The sequence below is a fragment of the Phodopus roborovskii genome, unplaced genomic scaffold, assembly GCF_943737965.1.
Source record: "Phodopus roborovskii unplaced genomic scaffold, PHOROB, whole genome shotgun sequence".
Taxonomy (NCBI): domain Eukaryota; kingdom Metazoa; phylum Chordata; class Mammalia; order Rodentia; family Cricetidae; genus Phodopus; species Phodopus roborovskii.
This window is the reverse complement of record NW_026125281.1, coordinates 545,642-570,099: the sequence shown is the minus strand read 5'-3', so window position 1 is coordinate 570,099 and position 24,458 is coordinate 545,642. Positions and strand designations below refer to the sequence as shown.

Here is a 24,458-nt window from a genome sequence, read left to right as displayed (position 1 = left end):
TGTAAGAAAAATAGAATGTAAGAAAAATATGATTGCGAAATAACCACTACTAAATCTGACACATACAAATCATTGCTGTGTTTTCCTCTCATTCATGACTTTTCTCGCATCGTATACCATTTTACTCCGAAAAGGCTACTTGCCTAAATAATGATGTTTGTGATGTGATAATTTGTTTTTTAAAAAAAATACTTTTCAGAACAGAGACGAAGCACCCTTTCATTATCATTTTCTACTATGTGTAGTTAAGTCATCCACACAGGAAATATCTTCCTGTGTCTATGCTGAGTTCCAGGTAAATGGCGGCTTACCTCAGTCTGTCTTAGCATTTATACTGTTGTACCTAAGTCTCGAAGATCCCAAAGACCACCAGGGAGACAGACCCACCAGACTGTAAAAGTGAGGTTTATTGTTCCATCCAACCACGTCAGGGACTTGGCCTGGTTAGCCGATGTGGCAGCCATGAGAGGAAGTGGCGTTCCGTGTCTACTGCTGGGGTTTTTAAAGGACAAAGCTGCAGGGTTACAACAGCGGGAGGGGAGAGGTACGGGTTCGTTCCTGATTGCTTGACATTTGGGGAACAATTAGGGGAATTTCTCAAAGTAATATTTTGGCATGAAATACCTGTGTGCCAATTATTCTCATTGGTCAGTGCTGAGAAGGGACATTCTGTGGTTTCTATGGTTATGTCTTGTTACTTGCAGGTGGCCTATTGGTCATAGACACCAGTAGTTTTCAGAACTGAATATCCTGGAGGCTACGGAGAGGTTTGGGGGAGTTTCACTGTGGCCAAACCCAGTTCCTAGGAACCATGTATCTAGGAGGCTCGGGGGTCTGGAGTTTCTTTGTGTTCAGTTTTGAACGTATGCCTGTTGATACAACACAGTCTCCAAGAACTAAGTCTCCTGGACACTGAGGGGAGGGTGGACTGGGTTTGTTCTGAAGGCTTGAAGCCTTTTTGAGTTTACTTTTACCCTTTCAATACTATGTATGCCAACTCTTGTCTTTATACTGAGAAATAGAAGGGATGCAGAGACTAAAAAGACTATAGGTTGCCTTTAAAGGCCTTCAATCAGTTTATTATTTGGAAGGGTCAGCATTTGCTTTATCTATTAAGGACTGAGTATTTAACACAAAATCAGACCTGTTTGGCTCCGATTGCAGTTTCCATGGGGTAGTGTATGCCTGTAGCACCAGCACTCAGGAGGTTGACTGTTACTTGAGCAAAGAGTTCTAGGCCAACCTGGGCAACAAAACAAGACCCTATATCAAAAAAGCAAAACAAAAAGCTGGGAAGATAGTTTTGGAAGCAGAGTGTTGTGCAGATACAAGGGCCCGATTTTAGGGCTCAGCGCCAGGTGGAAGCCGGCGTGGCAGTACCCACTTGAGACCCTAGCACCGGGGAGGCAGAGGCAGCACCGCCCCTGTGTCTGCTGACCATGCACTTGAGTTGAGTCAGGGAGCGCCAAGTTTAGTGAGAAACCCTTTCTCAAAATCAATCAATAAATATATGTGGGAGTGATTGTCTGCACATAAACACAAGTATACATACACATTTTTAAATTTAGAAAAATAAAAAGGAAAACACAAGAATTTCATGAAGGCAACAAAAAACTTAATGTAGAGTTTGCATTCTCTTTTAAAATGACACATAAACAATAAATAAAATAGTGCAGGAGAGGAGTAGTAGGTCAAGAGCATGCTTAGTAGAACTCCAGTTGCTCAAGAACTATGGCTAACAATTGACAAGTGGGACCTTGGGAAGCTGAAAAGTTTTACAGTAAAGCAGAAGTTCATGAATAGACAGCATGTACACTGCACCTTTGTCAGAATATAATAGAGATACAGAAAGAACTCAAACTGTACAATAAGAACCTAGAGAGGCCAATCAGATGAAATACAAATGGCCAATAAAGATCGGAAGAGTGTTCAATTTCTCCAACCCTTAGAGAAATGCAAATCAAAACTGAATTTGAGATGCCATCCCACTCCAGGCAGATGCCATATTTTGAGGAAACAAATAACAAGTGCTTGTGAGGACATGGCAGGAGAGAACATTTATAGGTATGTTTGTAGACTATTGTAAGAATTCAACTTTTGCTCTGATATTATAAATGGGAGGTTTTGAGCAGAGTTATAGAACCCTATCTAAAGCTAAAAGGAGAAATCTGCTTTGAAAATCCATGAAACTTCAATTCCTAGTCATTTTATTTAATTTTTTTGAAATTATTACATCATATGTCCCCTTCCCCTTCCTATCTGGAGGGTTGTGAGCCACCATATGGTTGCTGGGAATTGAACTCAGGACCTCTGGAAGAGCAGCCAGTGTTCTTAACCTCTAAGCTGGCTCTCCAGCCCTAAGCCAAGACTTTAGTAAACTTTGTAAACATACTGAAATACATAGTTAAATATTGAGTACTTGTTGCTTTTTATTAGATGGTTGTAGATATTGGCAGCTATCAGATTGAACTATTGTTAGAATGTATCACATTTGAATAGTGAGTCTGGCATGACCAGCTCATTTCTATAGTCCCAGGTACGTTTAAAGCTGCTAGAGGAGAATTGCTTAAGCCTGGGAGGAGACTGGTCATCACTCTCTCTCCCACTAACATGTGTTGTGGTTGTTCAGAGTCTGGGTATGTTTTCAGCACTCCGATGTCTTTTCGTTTGGATTTTAATAGATACTACATTCATGGGGCTCAAGTTACTCTAGTTAACTTTTAACAGTGTGATTGTATAACCAATTTTGGCCTGATGCCAAGTAAATTGTAGTTTGAAATCATTTGTTTCCAGTGGTCTGGTTATTTCAGTCCTAGATAGTTTTGTAAGCTACTTGGGATTGCCCTTTTCCAGAAATAACATTTTTAGTTTTCAGTACCTGCTCACCTCAACTAAAACAACAGAAATGTCCATTTTTCTCCTTTGACTTACACAGGGTATTAAACGAAATAGGAACAGCGTGTGCTTAAAGTTAGCCTTGGTTATCCTTCCCCTAATGGGCAGAGAAACAGAGATGACACAGAAACTCTGTGAAAATGGGAAAGACTGGTGATGCCTTAACATCAACAAACTATTGTAAAGATGTTTTGTTGTATTTCAGGAATTCATCACTGGCGTGTCAAGCATCCTTTCCCTGGTTAGACAAGCTTCTAAAGTGCCCAGGCTCTAAGGGCTGCTTAATATGTGCAAGTAGTTATCCTGCATCTGATTGCTTCAGGTTCACCCTGACTGCCTTTGCCCTGCATGGAATGTGTGAAAAGCCTAGTTGAGATTATTGACTTTGTTTGGGGTTGGTCTCTTAAGACAGAGACTCACAACATAGCACAGGTTGGCCTGCTACCCTCTAAGCAGTGCTAGCTAGCTGTCTACCCACCGTCCTACCCACCCTGCTTCGGCCTCCTCAGTCCTGGAATTGCAGACATGAGCCACTGCATGCAGTAGGGAACTGGTGCTAGAGCTGTTTAATTTTGCCCTGTGCTCAGCCGGGAGACTGACCACGCTGTTGTCTTAGGTGCCATCCCTTGCCACTCGCCATTTTCTCCTCCTACGTCTGGATTTCTCTTTGGTCCATGCACAGTTCTTGGCTCATGGACATTGGTAACATTTTCTCTCTGAGGAGAATACCGATTTCCTCTTGCTCAGTGAATGACTAGTCAGCCTGTTGTAATGACCTTTGTATCTGGCTGCCTGGCCTGTGTTAAAAACTTGGCTTTTTTTGGCGCGTGGGGGAGGGGGGTGGCGCATGGTCACTATTCTCATAGACTTCTTAAGAGACCTTATTTTGTGGAGAAATATACTTTAAAAATAATTGTGACCAGGGAGTAAATTCTCAAGGCACTGTTCTCAGTGAAAACACTCTGCCGATCAAATGGCTTCTGTGACATTTGTAAATTCCCGTTCTAGTCTACAAATAAATATGTTGAAATAGGCTATGGTTTACGCTTGTAAAATTTCACTTAAGAGCAGTTGTGAATCGATCGGGAAAGTGAAATTCAAGACTGCCCAAAGCAGGGTATTTGTAGATCAAGAGCAGCGATGAGCTGGGTAAACGTCATTTCTTAGTGCAGCCTTTCAGCGGTAAAGAGTGACCCTCTGCCACTATGAGGGACAAGTGCGTGGTTTCTCTCATGCTTCTTTCCATCTCTTCTGTGCGTAGAGGAGAGGTGGGCGGCCGGGTCTTCAAGTTTGCAAGTACTTGTTATGTTACCCTCGCCTAACACTGAGCCCTGCTTGCTTGGGACAATTGGTTTAATAATGGGAATATTTGTGAAAATAATAAAGTCAGACTTACGGCTAGACACTTAAAATAGCTAAAAAAACCTTGGCTGATTTTTAATTTCACAATAATACCCTTTCTGTATTAAGTGTGGGCATACCTCTCTCTAGCCATCTAGCCAAAATGATTTCATTGACTTGTCTTCCTCATTTAAGGATTCCCCTACACACACACACACACACACACACACACACACACACACACACACACACAGCCAACGTACAGAGCAACAAGAGTTTCATCAGTTTCTGTCATGAAGCTTGGTTTCTCCTTCTTGGTATTTTGCTGTAGCTGGTATTTTGCAAGGCTTAAGAGAGACTGTAAGTGTGGGCTGAGAACTGTTGGGTGTATCTGGGTACTCATGGATGGAGTTTGTTCTGATGGTTGTTGTTCTGTTTGTTTGAGAGAAGGTTTTACTGTTTTCCCGAGGCTGGCCTTGGACCTCTAGGCTCAAGTAAAATCCAGAAAGTTGCTCCTGCAGTGGTGCCCTGTCCGGCCACGCCCAGCCCGATTGTGAATTGTGGCCCTGCATTCAGCCGACACTCGTGAGGTCCCTGGTTAGGGATGGTAGTGAGGTCCCTGGTTAGGGATGGCTGCTACAGTACAGGGTTTTATGGTGCCTGTAAAATTCACTTGAAGCTTGGTGAGTTAATTTGAATTTTTCATGTAAAAGCAAGTATTTTTTTCTTAGAGCTGTTGCTTGGAGTAGAGCACTTGTGAATCACATACAAGGCCCCAATTCTTTGCCCAGCTTTGCAAAATAAAGAGGAAGACTTATATAATTGTTGTTAAATCTATCTGTTGCCTTTGAATTGTATTGGAATATGTGTAATGGTATTTCAAGATATGTGGTTGTATTTCTTTCCTGTTTGGGTGCTTGGGTGGTTTATGAGGTGTTGGGAGAGGAAGGCATTTACAGTTGTGCCGAGGTGAGGTAGAGAAACAACTTGAGTGAATAAAAGGCCGGTCAAGAGGTGGCAGCAGCCCAAGACTCAGTCTGGTTTGTTCTTTTTCAGTATGTAGCTGTGGCAATCCTGGAACTTTGAAGTCCAAATTGGCCTCACATTCACCGAGATCCACCTGCCTCTGCCTCCCAAGTGAGGCAGTGAGGAATGAATGAATAGTCAATGAGTAATAAATAGAATTTGAAAAGCAATGAAAACATCCTAATGAATATCGTTTACCATTCACTAGTTTAAGAAAATACAAATTTAGAAAATTTCAGCTAATTTAAGAAAATAGCCTAGGGTTTCCGACAACTGCATGGCTATTTATACAGTGAGGTTGTAACTAAATTGTTTTGATGAGTGAGTATTTGCTACTGAAATCTATTTGCTTTTGTTTTATGTCTTAAAAATCAGTACTTGTTAACTGTAGAGAATATTGAGCATTAATGAAGTTTTATTCCTTCTAGGTCATGTTTACTGGTGAAAATATCCCCGTCCACCCTCATGTGTATAGCAATGGTCATATCTGCTTGTCCATTCTAACAGAAGACTGGTCCCCAGCGCTCTCAGTCCAGTCAGTGTGTCTTAGCATTATTAGCATGCTTTCCAGCTGCAAAGAAAAGGTAGGACTCTACAGTTACTCCCAGTAATGTCTCCTCTTTCAACATAGGTAGGTCAGCAGTTTCCATGTATAATTATTTGTATTTGGAGGGCTTTTGCTTTTGTTTTTAAATTACAGTGAATGACATTTTTAGTAACAAATTACAAAGTTATTTTGCTGTCTTTCATTCTAAATAGACTAGAACACAAATTCAACCTTTTATTTCAGAATTACAGTTTATTGAGGATACAACACGCCAGCAGTGTGGGCAATAACTCGACCATACCTGTCACTTGATAATTTTTAAACAGGACGTTTGTCTACGTGTTCTTAATCTGAGTTTTATTTTCATGAACTGTCACAGAGTAAAGGTGTACAACATATTCCTGTGTTTAGATTTCACAGTCGGGAAGTAAGAAGTGAACATCCCCTGGCTCTTTAGCCCCTCTTTGCCAGCATTTCTCAGAGTTTCCCAGAATCCAGAGCTTTCCTATCTCAGTGGTTAAATTGATGGAAGGGTGCCATTTACTGGTAGAATTTTGGAACCTTTATTTACACACAGACTCTGTCTGTAATGGGAGTGGTTAAAGTAGGGAGCTCTGAGGGTGTGCACTTTCTTTAGCAGATTGCTTCTCTGTTCTCCAGATTAAGTCCACCGGATGTTTTATTAATTAGAATTTAGAGACTCGTTAGGATAATAGCTTAGTTTTAAACAGTGGGTGGATTGGACCCAGGAGCACCTAGAGTCACTGTTCTCATTGAGTAAGTTTCTTGAGTTGTTGTGATGGTGTGCATTGAGACAGTTGAGCATGCTCCCTGTGTAAGCCTGACAGTTAGTCCCTGGAGCCTGCAGAGAAAGCCAGAATAGAAAGTTTTCCATGATTGCCACCTGCAGTGTGGCACACACATGTACTCACAAACACGTATAATAAGGTGGGGGTTCTTTTGACACGGGGTTTCTCTATATGTAGCTCTGGCAGCCCTGAAACTTGCTCTGTTGCTCTGTAGACCAGGCTGGCCTTGAACTCACCAGAGAGATCCCCTAGCCTCTGCCTCCCAAGTGCTGGGATTAAAGGCATGTGCCACCACTGCCTGGCTGTAATAAGATATTTCTAAAAGAATTTTCCTGGTGTTCTTTTTCAAAAACAAGAGGTTTTTTGTTTTGTTTTGGTTTTGGGTTTTTTGTGGTGGTGGTGGTTGTTGCTTAAATAAGTACAGGGAATAATACGCCAAACTTAAACTGTGTGTGTGTGTGTGTGTGTGTTTTCAAGATGAAGAGCTCTTTATCCAGTTTTTATATTCAATATAAGAAAAAAATCCCATTATTATGTTATTAATTAAAAGACATATCCCCATTCAGATACATGAGTCTTAAAAACATTTTTTAATTATTATTTTTTATGTGTATGTATGTTTTACTTGCATGTATCTGAACACCATGAGTGTGGTTGGTACCTGTGGAGGCCAGAAAAGGCATTGAATTCCCTGGAACTGGAGTTACAGATGATTGTGAGTTCCATGTGGTTGCTGGGAATTGAACCCAGGTCCTCTGGAAGAGCAGCCATTGCTCTTAACTGCTGAGCCATCTCTCCAGCACCTTTAGTATCAGTGTAACTTTAGTTTCTTCTGCATTTTCAGATTGTAATCAAGCTTTATTGAAACAATGAGTCTCGTTTATTGCTTTAATATTTTTCCTTACTCAATCCCAGCACACACTCATACACACACTCATGCACATACTTACACACATGCATGCACACGCACGCACATACTCACACTCGCACGCACACAGTCACACATGCACACTTGCACACTCACACATGCGTGCGTGCACACACACGCACACAGTGAGCTGATAACTATAAGGTTTGGTGTGCACTGCCGTTGAGATGGCCCCTGGTGACACTCTGCCCATTGCTCCTGCATGGCCTGATGACCGTGCATCTCCACGGAATGTTTACACAGTGACTGTGGCTCTGTGGCTCTCATCCTTTTCTGTCCATCATTGTTCAACTCACTTTCTGGTTTGCTGCTAATATTTTTTGCATAGTATAGTATAAAACTAATCATTTCATTAACTTTTTGATAAACTGTTTTTTGTAGAATTGTTTGATAGATTTAACCATGATGATAATTTAAGAGTCAAAATTTCTGTGGGTTTGATAAAATTAAACATTTATTAGAGCCAGGGTGTGGTGCCACACATCTTTAATCCCAGTACTCGGGAGACAGAGGCAGGTGCATCTCTGAGTTCGAGACCAACCTGGTCTACAGAGTGAGTTCCTGGACAGGCTCCAAAACTACAGAGAAACTGTCTTGAAAAGCCAACCAACCAACCAAACAAACAAAAAACTCATTTATTACATACTTGCTGGTTTTACCATTTATACAGAAATTTTCTCAAATTATATCAGTGTAATCTTGGAGTAGTTAACAACTTATACCCAAATATTCTCTTTGTTGATGTTGATTGAAATCACTGTTGATATGAATTGGTAAAGGCGTCCTAAGTGTCAGCTGACAGGCAGCTAAGTACATGAGCATTCCAAGTGCCCAGCAGATGGCCTGCTTTTTTCTGGCAGTCTAGGCAGTAATGCTTCATGGCTGGAGCTTTCTTAAACAATGCAGCTTTTGGTCAGCATCAGTACAGGAGGTAGCTTTCTTAATTTCTCATCTCCATTACTCTAATTAATTAAGTCTAAATACTTCAAAAGATATTTAATAGGGAAAGACACTATTTTATTAGAGTCTCCATAAAAGTTGGCCAGAAGCAAGGGTGAGGCTATTTTGTCATGCTTTTAGAAGCCATCTCTCAATGTAGCATGAGTGTAAATTTGACATTTGAACTCTTGACAAAAAAATCACATGTAGTTTTCATTCAGGGTCTCTGGTCTTGGTTAGCATCACTCTTGGCCAAGGTGTCCTGCAGAGCAGCCAGCTTTTCTGTGTTGGTCCAGCCTGGGCGGATGAGGAATAAGGCCATGGGTACAGAGAAGCACTAAAACTTCTGTTTTCTTCAGTGCTGTCTGAAGCAGGATCGTCCTCTCTGTCTTGCACAGTAAAATTAATGAGCCTGTGTGGTCACTTGAAAGTTGCCATAGTTCTTCAAATGACTTTAGTTTCTTAGTTCATGTGCGTAGTCATTAAGTGACTAGATGGGAGAGATAAGTATGAAGGATCGGATGGCAAGTACGGGAACTAATCTCTCCCACCCCATTAAAACAATTGAGGCATCTGTTCTTGAGTTGTATTTTAGTGTTTCTATTGTTTTTCATTTGTTCTGTAATAGTTTTGCCAAACTCACTTTTCTCTTAGTCATTTTCTTTCAGAACATACCTATTTAATTTTTAAACTCTTATTTGTTTCAGAGACGACCGCCTGATAATTCCTTTTATGTGCGAACATGTAACAAGAATCCAAAGAAAACAAAATGGTGGTATCATGGTGAGTAGATTTTAATGACAAAAATTTTGGTATTTATTTGAAAGATGATGTTGTAAGACTTGGAGAAAATAGTGGATGGTTAATTGAGGTAACATTTTGTAACACTACATCTTAGAATCTGGGAAAATGTGAGTATTAATTAGACAAAAATTTTAAAACAAAATCATATGTATCATACAAGAAGTACAATTAGCATAACTTTAATAATTCCACAAAGCCATTTTGGTACAAAAATATAATATCTTGTGGTTTTTGTTTTGTTGTTCTTTTGAGGGTAGAGATGATTTTGATTATGTAAGTCTGCCTGTCCTGAAACTAGCTATATAGACCAGGCTGACCTTGAATTTGCAACTCTCCTCCAAGTGCTGGGATTAACGTGATGCAGCTGTGACAGACTGGTGTATAATAATCTTTATCTTAATTTAAAGCTAGCCGTGGGGGAACTGTTTCTGTGAAGTGCAAGTCCTCCTGTCTTACGCACTCAGTTTTGCTGCTTTTCGTAATTGGAGGCAGTTACAGTAGGTTATATATGCTCCGTTAGAGAGCGCGTCTGTGGTCGCAACTGTCAGTCCTCGCCAGCGTTCTGCTGCTGTGAAGAGTGACGCCATGACCATGGCGATTCTGTAAACGACAGCATGCTTACAGTCATTGTCATCATGGTGCAGTAGACACAGGAGCTGCAACAGTGGCAGAGAGCCAGCTCGCCTCCAGTGACACACTTCCAGCAAGGCCAAACCTAACGCTTTCAGATGGCGCCACTCCCAGGGAGCAGATCTGTGAGCCTATGGGGCCCGTCTCTTCCAGCCACGCCCACCCCCACAGTTGATCTTTAGATGTTTGAAGTTAGTCCCTTTTGCTTTATGAAGAAATACTCTTGATAATTTTAAATTTCTGTTTTCCTTGTTCAGGGGATAGTGTGTAGGTGTTTTGTTGTTATTGTTTTTTTTTTCCCCCCTCTTTTGTGTTTTCAAAATTGGACTTCTCTGTGTAGCCCTGTCTGTCTAGGAACTCACTCTGTAGACCAGGCTGGCCTCAAACTCATAGAGATCTGCTTACCTTTCTTTACTCTACCTCTGGAGAACTAGGATTAAAGGCATGTGCCGCCACCACTTGATATATATATATATAGTTTAAAATGCAGAATTGCTGGTACCCATCCTTCCTCCCTCCTCTGCCTCTACCTCCCAGTTTTAGTTTCTCTGTGTAACACTCTTGGCTGCTCTGGAGCTTGCTCTGTAGACCAGGCTGACCTCAAACTCACAGAGATCCTCCTACCTCTGCCTACCTAGTGCTGGGATTAAAGGTGTGCGCCACCACCACTGCCTGGCTTGCTGGCATCTTTCTAAACCAGTCTTACTGCTATCTAAGGATATAGTTTAAATGAAAAGAAAATGCTTATATTCCCAGCGGACTTCCCTTTCCTTTGGTTGGGAATGGATTCCCTAGTCTTCTTCCTCCTAGACAGTTCTATCACTGAGCTACAGCTCCTTCTGTACTTCTGAAGCAGGTGAATAAAGGCCTCTCCTTGTGATATTTATGTCCATAAAAGTATTTATTTTCCTGGTGTAGCTTTTTAAAATTCATTAATCTAAAGAAATCAAGTTTGGCAAAACTTAATGAGAATATGGCCTTTTCTTCTTATTTTTTTATGTTTTCACCTAAACTGTAAATTTAAAGCTTAAAGTTTCCAAGGGCTGGGCTAAGATGACCAGAGTAGATGGAGTGGCTCCATGCCCATTGAAAGCAGGCCATCCCTGAGGGCCACAGGCATATGGGCACCCAGTTAGATAGGAGGGGAAGCAATTAAATTGTAAAAGAAGCCTTCATGAGAAGTTAGATTTCATCTGTAGGGATATTCTGTACAAACTGCAGGTATAGTCAAGTGTGGTGGTTCATATTTGTTATCAGAAGTTCAAGACCATCCTCAGCTACAGAGCAGGTGTGAAACAACTTGAGCTACATGAGACGCTGTGTCCAAACAGCCTCCCCATGAAAGATAGACTGTAAGTTATAGGCATCTGCAATTCATTAAAACTCTGGTAGAGCAATGGGGTAGACACTGTTTTAAAAAGTTATGGGCGGGGCAGGTATTGCACACGACTGCAGTTTTCACACTGAGGCAGAGGCAGAAGACAGAATTGCAGGCGAGTTCACTCTGAGTGCTCAGCCCCTGTCCCTGAAAGTACCCAGGCTTAGTGACAGAGAAGAGTGAAGATAAATTTAGAACTCTAAAGGGGAATACAGGGAAATTTATCTCATGTTAATGTAAGGATAGATCATTCGAGTAGGATTTAACTATTTAGGCCTTCTTATATAGAAGATTTAAGAAATTCATCATACATCAGGTGAAAGATTATTAGTAACTGGTCATCTTAGAAAATTGGTAAATATTTTAGAAAAGAAATTTACAGTTTTATTTGATAAAATATTTCATGTGGATTAAGTATTTTAAAATACTTTTTAAAAAACACTATTAAGTAAGGAGGGAGGATTTTCTTAATTTAGAAGGTGTAATAGATCCAGGTTTTACAAGTCCAAGTCGGGAGGATATACTGAATTTGAGGCAATCATCAGCTTCAGAATAAGATTCTGTCTCAAAATAGAAAAGAAAAAGTTATGAAGAAATGAAATACTTATCTCCATGAAAAAGTGAAGTATTAAAAGCAAAGGCACTTTACAGAATTAGTTAAGAGTAAGTCATTGACTGGGAGTGTGGTTGAATGGTAGAGCCCCTACCTGAAGTGTGCCTGCACTCAGTCCTGAGTGATTGTGAACCTCAGCACTCCCTCAGAAGAGCGAGTGACTCTAAATCCTGGCTTTTCACAGGTGAAAACGCACAGCACAGTGTTACAAATTGAGGAGTTTTGAAACTATGAACTAGCAAGTTAAACATGAGTGTAATGCAGATGACAAGGTAGCAAGCGGCAGCACAGCTTCCCACGCTGCTGCTGATACATGCCACATTGTTAGGGTTGTTCTCCTTTGTGGTGTTCTCTTTAAGATGTCACACGTGCACGTAATGTGTTCGGTTTAGATCCATTCCCACTCCCTTCAACTACTTCCGTCCTCTCCACTCTTCTCCCAACTTCACGTGCTCTCTTCTACCTCCTTGTTCTTTTAGATCTCCTGTGGCCACGCAGTGCTGTAGGGCGTGCAGGGCGCAGGGCGTGCAGGGTAAAGGATGGAGGGCGTGCAGGGTAAAGGGTGCAGGGCGTGCAGGGTGCAGAGTGGAGGGCTGCCTACTGGAGCCGTGCTTCTCAGCCTTCCCAGTGCTGCTCCCCTTTAATGCACTCCTCGGTGTGTGCTGACCCCAGCCATAAGATACCTTGTTGCTATTTTCTTACTGTAATTTGCTACTGTTAGAGATCATAATGTAAATACCTGTGTTCTCTGATGGTCTTATGCCACCTCTGTGAAAAGGGTGCTCCCCCCTCCAAGGGTCACAACCCACGTGTGGAGAATCGCTTGCTTTACTAGAGCATATGTACCTTTTCAGGGGCCGCTTCTCTTAAAGCTGGTGGTTCCTCACCCGGTAGCGATGAGACTTCTCTGCTCCCGCTGGCTCCCGTGATGAGATTTTGTTCATGCATGTCTTACGCACGCAGTCACATCACTATGTGTTCCTGTGTGCGCCGTGGCCTGTGTGTGTGTGTGCGTGTGCACGCGTGTGCCGTGGCCTGTGTGTGTGTGTGTGCCATGGCCTGTGTGTGGAGGGCTGGTCTGCACAGCAAGGGCTTTTACTCCCTGATCCCATCAATGTTTTCATGTAAGTGAAATTCTTTTTATTTTTTAATATGTTTTCTTCCCCTAAGTGAACTCTGAATGCCTGAATAATCTTTATGTACTATTCCCCTTTGAGACAAATTTACTGCCTATATAAGTTTTATATGTACTCGAGAAAGGGGTGGTGTTTGCTGTTAATTGAGATAGTAGAACAGGTTTTGTGTCATCCCACTAGGAAGCTGCAGAGCATCTTGTTTGAACTTTCCACCATTTATAAGAAGCTAAAACCTTTCAACAGTTGGACCACAGCAGCCTTTCCTCATTTGAGCATTATAATTGCATTTGTGTTGTCGTACCAGAGAGATAATCATATTCATTCTCAAAAAGTATATCCTGTTAGCTTTGTTAGGACTTTTCAGATGGTTTGGTTGCAGAGTCTCTTCCCTGATCCTGCTGGCAGGAAGTGTACGTCAGGGTTGTGCCCTTTGCCCCTCTCCCTTCTCCACCTTCCCTCTCCTCCCACCGCATAGCTGGCTGGCCTGGAGTTCATTATGAAGGCTGTGGTGGCTGTGAACTCTTGTAATCCTCTTGCCTCCTGAGTGCTAGGATTGCAGGCTTGTGCCACCATACCAGGTTCAAGAAATGCATGTTGTTGCTGATGGCTTTTCTCCCTCTCTCCCTCCCTCCATCTCTCTCTCTCTCTCTCTCTCTCTCTCTCTCCCTCCCTTCACTCTCTCTCTCTCTCTCTCTCTCACACACACACACACACACGCACACACACACTCACACACACTCACACATACACGGCACTTAGCATTTCAGCTTTGAGGGACTAAGTGGAATTATGTTCTAGATATCCAGCTCCATGACCACCCTGTGTAGCAGGAACAGCATACATGTGTTAGTGTGTTGTGTGTTGTATAGATGTGATCAAAGCAGATAGCCTGGAGATGATGATATGTGCTCTAAAGGGGGCTTCTTATAGTCAGCAGGGAGACACTGATAGTGGAAAATTACAAGTCTGAAATCATCCAATCTCCTGGTTTTATAAAGCGTGGATGTGCTTGTGTTGAGCTACCGGATAACAAGAGTTAGGTGTTTGCTTGTCTACATTTTTATTTAGAATCTCTTAAAAATTAAGTCAGTTACTCTTAGCTTACTGCTATCCTATTTGTATACCTCATAGTGATTGCTTTTGGGGTTCTTGAGTACACAGTGGCTTATTAAAATATAAAAGGCAATCGCATTAGGTAGATTTTGGGATATAAGAAGTCATACATATTGGAATGTGAATATAAACTCCTTATTGTGAGTTGAAATTAGGTCCACTCTCCAGAACTCTATACTTCCTCAGTAGGCCACATCTGCACTGTAAGCTTGTATGTTGCCAGTTAACACAAGGGTTTGTCTGCTCTGAAAAATAAATTGAACTTAAACAATTAGGGCCAGAAACTGAAAGCTTAATCAAAATAGGCTTGTGAAACAGATGTTTCACTTGAGCATGCAGGTGGGTTTGGGAATTTGCCATGATTCAGGCGTGGGGTCTTCCTTATATGGGTTTATATCTTTGAACAAGTGAATAAATGATTTAGAACCCATACTTGCTTTTCTTTGTTTCTTTTTTTTTTTAATAAAAATTTTCTTTGAGAATTTCATACAATGTGTTTTTATCACATTCACATCCCATTCCTCTCCCTAACTTCTTCCAGGCTCACCCCTTCCCACCCTCACCCCCTCCCCTTTTAAGCATGTGCTACTGAGTCCCATTTGGGACACCCATATCTTCATGGGCGAGGCCAGCTCCTGGAGCATGGTGGACCTGCCAGGGGCCACACTACTAATTAAACAGATTCTGTCCCATACAAGCCATCAGTTGTCAGTAGTCCCTCGGTCAGGTTGGAGCTTATGAGCAGAATGATCACTGGCTTGATTGTGTGCAAATCTGTGCAAACAGCCATAGCTGCTTTATGTTCACAACTGCACCAGCAGACACCAGTCTTTTATTGTCATCCAGACCCCTTCACAAAATTATTCACAGTAGAGCTACAGAGTGCCATCTTGTACTATAAAAGTGTTACAATAAAAAAATTACAATGGAGTGGCAACCAGAATCCATTAATAATAGTACATGTTTACTGGAATCAATATTAAAATATTAATCTTGCATAGACAGTGTTTTTCTGAGGGGAGTACAGATCCTTGATTGTTGAAGTACTCATACAGTGATGCAGTCAGTTAGGCATTAGGTTAAGCTCCTCTTAAGTGTTCGCTTCAGAAACATAGATTTACAGGCAGTGAATTTGACAGTGTAGTATCTAGATAGCATACTTAACAAATGGATAAGAGGCTAGAGAGGTGGTTCAGAGGTTATGAGCACTGGCTGCTCTTCTGAAGGTCCTGAGTTCAGTTCCCAGCAACCTCATGGTGGCTTGAAACCATCTGTAATGAGATCTGATGCCCTTTTCTGGCCTACAGTGATACATGCCAGTAGAACACTATATACATAATAAATGTCTTTAAAAAAAAAATGGGTGGCTCTAATATGGGATGAAATCGAGGAATCTTTTCTTTAGAACCGCGGGCAAGTTCATACTCTCAAAGGCCATAAAAGAGCACCTGGTCCTCTGAAGCTCAGATTACATAAATTGTAAGCTACCCAATGTGGATGCTGTGGATAGAATTACGAACCTCTGAACCATATTTCCAGCCTGTTTTGTGTTGTTTTGATAGATGGCCTTGCCATGTAGCCCAGGGATCTTTGTCTGTTGCTGTTGCTGGGAATTGAGCCTAGAGCAGTATACATGCTTTAAAAATTATTATTATTATTATTATACAACTGTGCCCAGGATTAGGAAAATAGCATGTCACTGACCTATATCACCAACACATGACTTATTTTTAAAATTTGGTTTTTTCACCATGTATGTGATCCGTGAATTCCCCTAGCATAACAGACATGATTTGGTCTTTATCAGTGGAAATTTTGTTAGCACTATATCAGCCTTGACATGGGATTATTTGTGAAACATTTGGTCAGTGTTTTGAGTTTTTCCTTTACAAGGTTTCACAGCTCTTGGTTGTCACTAGTCTGAAGCGTCTTAAAGTAATTAGTCCTAAAATTCCTTGGGTATTTTTGTTAAATGAGTTTTGTAAAATAAGTTATGGACCCTACAGTTATGTAGTATCTAAATAAATATGCTGAGGCCATCAGAAGGGATTACAGAATAATTCTCTAGAGTTATAAATGACCTTGCACATGTATATGTACTTTCTGAAAATTTGTTTTCTCAAGGGACAGTAACAGCATTAAATTTGTGCTGATTGATTTGAAAGTTGTATCTCTTTATTGGAGAGTTGCCTCATAGACTAAAATCATGATACATTATTTTGTGAAATGGCATGACTGTTTATGTATTGCTTATAAACAAACTGTCTTACGACATGTCCTAAAAATGCGCTACCTTATATCAACTTCTTGTTTTAAACTGAACTAATATACTAATCATATATTTTTAAAGTTTTTGCAAAGTGTCATTTCCTTGAAAGAATAAAGGTTTGCTTGTCAATATATAATTGAACACAAATTTTTATATGTAACAATTGAGAGAGGCAAGTCAGATCAGCCATGTTCTTGCGACTTGCCGTTATTTCTACATGAGATTAACTTGTAGATGACTTACTTATATATGCTTAACTTTTTAATTATCTTTTTTCTCCTTTTCTTAAAGATGATACTTGTTGATGCCACTGTTATCATCCTCGTAGCAGAAGATAGTCCTACTGAGAAAATGAGCACTTTGATCATTCAGTCTTTGAACTTTAACCTTTGACTGGAAGTGACCTATAGGCAATGAAGACTACTTCCTTTTACTGCATTTTTACTCGTGTGCATTCTGGGCGCATGTTGATCGCTGGCTCAGTCCAGGCAACTGACATGCTTTTATTAGTCATACAGTATTAATGCAGGTGTCAGGAAATGTCAAATATAATTCCATTTTTTATTTTTATTTTTTTAAGCTTTTCGAAAAGTTCCAGGCCCTCATGTATTGTGCAATAACAGTGACTTCCTCGGTGGTTTGGGGACGTTCATTGCCGGCAATGGACGTTGTAACAGGAAGAGTTTTCTTAACTCCTGCCACTCGGTGGTTAATGCATGACAGGGCCTATGAGATGAATTTATCGGTTATCGTGGGATTATAAGGACAGTGAGGGACCCGCATTACATTGAAAGTCACCCCAACTGTTTATATTTGGGTTCTGTGCACTGTGATCCTAAGGCAAACAGCATGGAACAACATGCATCTTTACAGGACCGTAAGAAAGATCATTGCGTATTTATTTAATTGTTTATATCTGCTGTCAAATTGTTTTGACATGGAAAGTTTTCAAGGAACATTGGCAGAGAGGTACAATATGTTATCCCTATGGTGAAACTCAATTCATTTGTTGTATATAGTCCTCAACCTCTGAAGTAAAGGTGTGAATAATATAGGGTGTGAATGGTTTGACCAAGGCTTTATTTTGGAAGTAGAAAACGGCAGTAATGCTTGAATTCCTGTCACTCATCATTTGGGCCTGTTATTTTTTTTCCCCAGCATATTACACTCTGTTACTTCCTGCTAGCCATCAGCATGAGCCCTACTGCCTAAACACTCTTCATTTATTTATGTTTGGAAATCCCTAAGCATTTTTGTTTGTAATCTTGTTTCTTTTTGTTACATTTAAGTTGTTTGAATGTTACAATACTTTAATTGAAAGACTTTTGTCAAGTTTTTTTCTTGTAAATTTTCTTTACTTGTATCATCTTGTCCTTCAATCCTGTACCCTAAAATGAGAAATACATTTTTGACAGAGGCTTAATGTTTTAACAAAAGAGTGTGGACATTTTTATTTTAAGATTTTGGTAAAAGAACACTATAAAATGATATGTTTGCTTATTTGTCTCACGCAGCCCAGGTTTTCTTGGAAGAACTTGTTTGTTGAAAAGATTTTGCTTATAGCTAGATGAAGTTTTTCTGTCTGTCTGTCTGTCTGTCTGTCTGTCTGTCTGTCTGTCTCTATCTAACCTATAAAACAGTTGTTGGAAAGGTTCCATTCTAAGTACCATGTACCATGTAAGTTAATGATGCTACAACTAGGTCTTTGTAAGAAGCAATTAATGTATTTTATAAATTATCTTTTCACATATGCAAGATCTGTTTCTATGACAATGTTATTTTTACTAATGCCTTACTGTTGCACTCTTTTTTGAATATCCTGCAGTGAATATATATTAATCAATCTGGGCTTAAAAATTAAAGCCAAATGGCTGAAAGATCTGATATGTGTACCCCCATAAAATCGTCCAATTGATAATTGGTAAAGAATATTTTAAAAATTGTTTTTAATCTCTGTGTAGATGACATTTTGTAGCTTTGTACATGTTGTTAACTAAGGGCATATAATTTTACACTCTAAAAGTATAACCGTTGAACTCAGGGGTGGGTAGACTTCAAAAATATGTCTGCTGTAGAAATAACTTGAAAAACTATTAAAACCATGGCCAGCCACCAAATTGTGGACACTGTTTATACTGCTAGGTAGCAATGATCGTTTTTAAAGATTGTAAGCATTTCTCTTCTGTCTTGACTGGGTGTGCACAAGTTCTCACAGTGATCATTGCTAGTTTTATTAGTTGGCCTATTTAACACAAAAGAAAATCTTTAAATTCCTAGTTTGTCACTGCTTCCGGTAAGAAATTACACCTGTAAGTTAGGTGTTCCCGTGCTTTAGGTCACTGCTTTAAAATACCAATTAAAGTGATGTCTTTTTTCAGGGTGGAGTGGGGTGACACAGGGGGACTCTTCTCTGTGTGTAGTCCTCTTGCTAAAATCCTTTTGTAAGAAGTGACCTGTGACATTCATTCACCAAAGGAAGCAGGTCGGGCATCACGGTGCTGTAGTGTGGAGTTATAGCTTCGGTTGCTTTCGTGTTTAGTAGCCCTCTGTAAATACGGAGACTGTAAGAGACTCACATGGAATGGAGGCAGCACTGGGAAACCAGGTAATTTTAGTTCGCTTTTCCTTCCAAGTGAAGAAAGTAAGAGTATATCTAAGATACGGGAACATCAACTGTTAATAATTCATAATCACTTAACATTACTCCATTGAATTTAGGAGTCATTGAAAATTCTTTTACACTTACATTTAATATTGACATTATTAAAAGACATAATGTGTGTATCTGGATCATTGTTCAGTTGAGGGCAAGTTGTAGCTTTCAATAAGACAGATATTTCACTGTAACGTATTACTGAAATAGAATTACAAGAAATTTCCATGAAGTATGCTGAGTCCATTCCCTCCTCCCTGCATTCCTGCCGTTGAGTGTTGGCCTGCAGCATCGTACTTTACACTCACAGGGTGTGTCTGCCTCTCACACGTGTTTATTTTAGGCTGTTCTGTCTTGCTAATCTTTTAAAGAAGTGATACACACAATTCCTTGTTTTTGCAATTATGAACTTGGTGCCCCTATAAATACAGACAAATGCTGTAGGTTTTTTGGAGAAAGGTTATTTTCAGTTTTATGTTAAAATTTTGTAAAGATACATTCTGTAGCTGTTCTCTTCAGGAGTTAATACTTCTAAAGAATGTATAATGCGCAATTATCCCTTTAGCCAGCAGAGAAATCAAGAAAGGGAATGACAGCGATTATGGAGTGAACAGTTCAGGTGGAGAAGGATGGTAATCCTTGTTGCTTTCAGTGGGAATATAGATATCTGTTATGAAGTAATGAAGTAACTAGAGTGGCTTACTATTTTCTCCTTCTGGTCTTAAATATATGCAGATACACACACATCATTAGTTACCCTACAATGGTTAGTAACGTCTTGAGATTCTGAAACAGATATCTAGTGACTGGTTTGTTCCATCACAGGTAAACTGACAGTTGTGGGAATGATTAGTGATATGAAAATGGTGTGTAAATGTTCTATTTCTAGTAGTGAAGTCTTCTTTTAAAAGCCTATTGTTTTTCAGAATTGCAATATTTAAAACTTGTTAAAACTTCCTAGAAGTAGAGCAGAAGAGGAGGTACTCTGTATTTGAAGGTTTTTTGTTGGTTCTTTTTCTTTTTTTTTAATAAAAAACTCAGTGTCACTAGGTCTCAGCTTTCATGGTTACTGCTGCTTATATTTCTCATTTTTATTAGTTTTTTTGTATGTCTTAATCGAAAGCTTAAAGTTTATAATTGTGTTTAATTATCTATGCATTTAAATCGGTTTTCAAAATGTGCTTTTCTGAAGATTGATGGTCAGTGTGCAGGGTTGAGGTGTCACTCAGTGGCAGCTGCCCTGGAGCGCCGCGCCCAGCGACAGCCTCTTCCAGGGTTTGGTAGTTGTGATCTGCGAAGCCCACAGCAGCGGCTTCCACCCTTGCTGTTGTCCTTCTTAACCCCCACCCCCTGAAGATGCGCCACGCCCTCCACGGCTTCCTTCTCTGACTTAGAATTTAGGGTTTTGTTTTTGTTTTTGTTTAACGTTAGGGGATGTAGAGGAGGAAAATTGTTAAAATTACATCTGAAACTTTTTGAGAAATTTAAAAATACTTTCTATAAATAAAATAGGTGGAGTCTTCCTATACCTAATTTCACCTCATCAGTAGGTTGCTAAGTGTATTGAGTAATTGACAGAAATAAGCTGTGAGCTGTGGTTGAATTTCTGAGCAGTGACCTGAAGGGTTTCTACTTGTTTTCTTCTAGACAGGGACTCTTCCGGAGTCTATTTCTCCTGTTAAGTTGTTCTTACATTTAGACGTGTTATTTTCCTGAGATTATTTGTGGGTGACTTTTTTCTCAGCATAACTGCTCATGAACACAAAGACAGGACTTTAGGTGTCAGTCACTCTGTTCAGAGGCACGTAGACTCAGAGGCACGTAGACTCGGAATGTTTCAGACTTGACTCTGCCAGTGCAGTGATCTGGTAAGTGAGCTCATAGTCTAATTTCAGTTCCTCGATTTATTCTTGGTACTTACGTTTGGTTATTCATCCCTGACTGATTATAAGGCCGTCAATACAGAGGTGCTGCCCTGCTTTGATTGTGTGGAAGGAAGGCCCGAGTAGCTGCGAGTCTCTCCATCCATTGGATCTCCATTGCACGTGGGAAGAGCTGACGGGCAAGGAGACTCAGGCCTTGCTCTCTTTGTGCACACACAGGCCGGCTTTTCCGGACTTTTTGATGCAATCATGTAAGTTGTTTTCTCAGACAAAGCATACTGAAAACTCTTCCTGGATTCTGTGGGACATGTAACTTGTCATAGTTTCTGGTTTACAGAAAGACTGAACAACTCTACTGTCTTAAACCCTGAAAGGGGACTCTAAAGGCATTTTGAGTTTTTTTTTTTTTTTTTTTTTTTATCAGATGCAATAAAGGTGCAAGGCTCTTCATAATAACAGCATATTCAAATAAATGCAAATTACCAGGCACACAGCAAAGAATTATTTGAGTAGAATTAATTACCTAGTAGTCAAGAACTAAGTACATGTTCGGGTCAAATTGAGTTTGTCCATTTTGTTGCTGCCATAATATGTTTGGTTCACAAAATAGATTTGTGCATTTGATTAGGAATGGAAGCTCATGCTTAAGGATTTGCATAGGGTGGGTATATATATTTTATAAATACAAATTTCAAAAATATGTAACTACTTTTTAAAATAGAATGTAAATGTTAAGACAGACAAATTTGTTATATATTTTTCAATACATGTACCAACCTTTTGTTAGTTGGACATAGGTTACTTTGTGTGCTTTACGGAACTGAGTAACTTTTAATAATAAAGCAGTTGTCATTTGCTCTCCCCACCCCTGTATACTTGAATGCTAAATTGGATAAGTACTAGAGTTCTGTTGTAGTTTACAGTGATGTCAAATTTAATTTGTGTAGTGGTTCTTGTATATGAAACCTTCTATTTAAAAGATGATTGAAACAAATAGCATCTGTTTCCAGAATGGGTGCATGTCATAAAGGGTATCATCTCTAAAGTTGCTTATTCATGGGTGGTCATTACTCAGTAGTTGGGGATACTATATGTTTCATTGAAGCCAATCCTGGCCACTTGTTATGCCCTTGTAATCCCATCTACTCTGCAAACACTTGGGAGGATTATCATCTCTATTTCAGGACAGCCTGGGAATTTACTAAGACCTTCTCCCCAAAATTCAAATGGGCTGGAGATGTAGCTCAGCACTGTCTCCTGCCTAGCCTCAGCCTCTAGTCCTGAAACTGAATGAAACAAGAGTTACTACAGAGTGGCAGGGAAGACTGGACGGGTGTCACATGCCTTTAACCTCAGCACTTATAAAGCAGAGGCAGGCCGGTCTCAGAGTTTTATGACACCCAGAGATACATAGTGAGACTCTGTCTTGGAGGAAGGAGAAAAAAAAACAAACCAAACAAAACCACAAGTGTCAGGGTCGGGGAGGATTTAGGAATTAGACACTGAGACCTGGGCACTTGGAGTTACCATGAGTCTTACTTGGCTTAACTCAGAAGTGTCATCGTTAATAAGGGCACCATATAAAGAATTCCTGGATGTTTTTCTGAGTGTACCAACTGCTCAGCTAACTAAGATGAGTAATCCTTTGGTTTTTCAAAACAGGGTTTCTCTGTAATTTTGGAGGCTGTCCTGGAACTCACTCAGTAGACCAGGCTGGCCTCAAACTCACAGAGACCCACCTGTCTCTGCCTTTTAAGTACTGGGATTAAAGGCGGGTGCCACCACTGCCAGATGGAGATGAGTGATTCTTGAATCTACAAGGACAAAGAAGGAGATGCGCATAAGGGCTGTTGCTGTACCCCACTCCAGGCTGGGAGGGACCTGCTTGTCTACAGTGCATTTACTCATCTACCAGCATGCTGCTGTTGCAGCTCTCAGCACTGATCAGTAGACAGTTAGACACTTGCAGCAGCTTGCTACTTTGCTGGACTCCACAGTCCTTAAAGTAGTTTCTGCTTCCCGTAGCAGGTCTGCCTTTTCTCCACTAGTTTATACTGGTGTGGATGTATTTGCACGTGTCTGTTAAAGTCCTTCCCCTGACGCTTGGTGCGTTCACACAGAGGCAACGTGCAGTCCAGTTAGAACATGCCTGCGGTGAAAGATCAGGCGATAGTGATGTGTGCTCTATTTTAGCCCTGCCCTCCAAGTATTGATTGGTTATGTTTTTTGAAAAAGTGCTGTTGGATTCATGTAAGATGCATGCGTGGGAGAACCTGTGTGCCTCATGCAGTAAGGTACACCAGTACCTGTCCTTAAGGAGAGTACAAATCCAGGAGAGCAAGTACCTTGTCACGTCTACCTCACCTTTGAGGTCACTGTAGATGAATATGTGTCAATGGGCAAGAACCTGAGTATGGATGCCTGTGTCCTGCATATATTTAACTCAACATGAAAAAACTTTTAACCTCTGCTCTTACTCCAATAAAAGCAAATTCCTATCTTTCCTGTAGTAATTAAATGGCAGTGTTTTCTGTTCTGATCACTGAAAGAATCTGACACTTCACCGAATCCTTTCTCACATTTCTTATCAAGTTTTAGTAAATCTAGCCTTAAAACATCTCCCCCCCTCTCCAGTTCCCTGACTTTATGGGTGTTTAGCACCTGCCTGGAGTTCCCAGGTTGTTCTTGTCCACTACCAAGCTTTGTTGCTAAGTCATAGTAACATAAGACTTGTAATATATATTGCTAATGTTCTTGGATCAAAGCCCCAGCATCTGCCTTCCTTTTTTTTTTTTTTTTTTTTTTAAGGTTTATTTTTACTGTGTATGAGTGGTGTGTGTGTGTGTGTGTGTGTGTGTGTGTGTGTGTGTGTGTGTGTGTTTGTGTACCATGTTTGGGCATTGCCTGCAGATGAGGGGTTCTGAACCTGTGATTCATTGGGAGCTGCTGCATGGGTTCTAGGAACTGAATCTACACACTTAGCAAGGGCTGTTAACATCTGAGTCATTCCAGTCCCTGTATCCACACACCTGAAGGCTGTGTTATGTTAACATTCAACTAGTACAGCTAGTCCTTGTCCTGTCCTCCCTCCCTCCCACCCATCATGTAGCCTGTGTTCTCTGCTCATAGGTAGACCACTGCAATTGTATTGGTGATCCCAGCCCATAAGAGACATTACTTCTCAAATTTAGTAAATGTGTCTTGAATTGATTATACTTGTACCATTTAAAAAAAGATTTATTTGTTTATGTATATGGGTGTATTGTCTGCAAAACAGAAGAGGGTGTCCGATCCTATGAGACTACAGTTGTAGACATTTGTGCATGCTGGGAATTGAACTCAGGACCTCTGGAAGAAAAACTAATGCTCTTAACCACTGAGCCATCTCTCGTACCCTATACTCGTAGCTTTAATCTTGTCTTTTTGAAGTGAATTAGACTTTTTGAAGTCTAATTCAAGTGCTACCTGTTTGAAACAAACATCCAGACCACCAT

General features: G+C 40.4%; 1 protein-coding gene across 1 annotated transcript in view; it reads left to right on the top strand.

Annotated features, from left to right (window-relative positions):
- The window catches only part of Ube2w (ubiquitin conjugating enzyme E2 W), a 44,595-nt gene extending 26,050 nt beyond the window's left edge, over nucleotides 1-18,545 (top strand). The window contains exons 4-6 of the mRNA XM_051196463.1: nucleotides 5,691-5,846; nucleotides 9,193-9,268; nucleotides 16,720-18,545. Of these exons, the coding sequence (XP_051052420.1) occupies nucleotides 5,691-5,846; nucleotides 9,193-9,268; nucleotides 16,720-16,733 (246 nt within the window). The 3' untranslated portion in view covers nucleotides 16,734-18,545. The remainder of the gene's footprint in view (nucleotides 1-5,690; nucleotides 5,847-9,192; nucleotides 9,269-16,719) is intronic.
- Nucleotides 18,546-24,458: the final 5,913 nt, after the last annotated feature.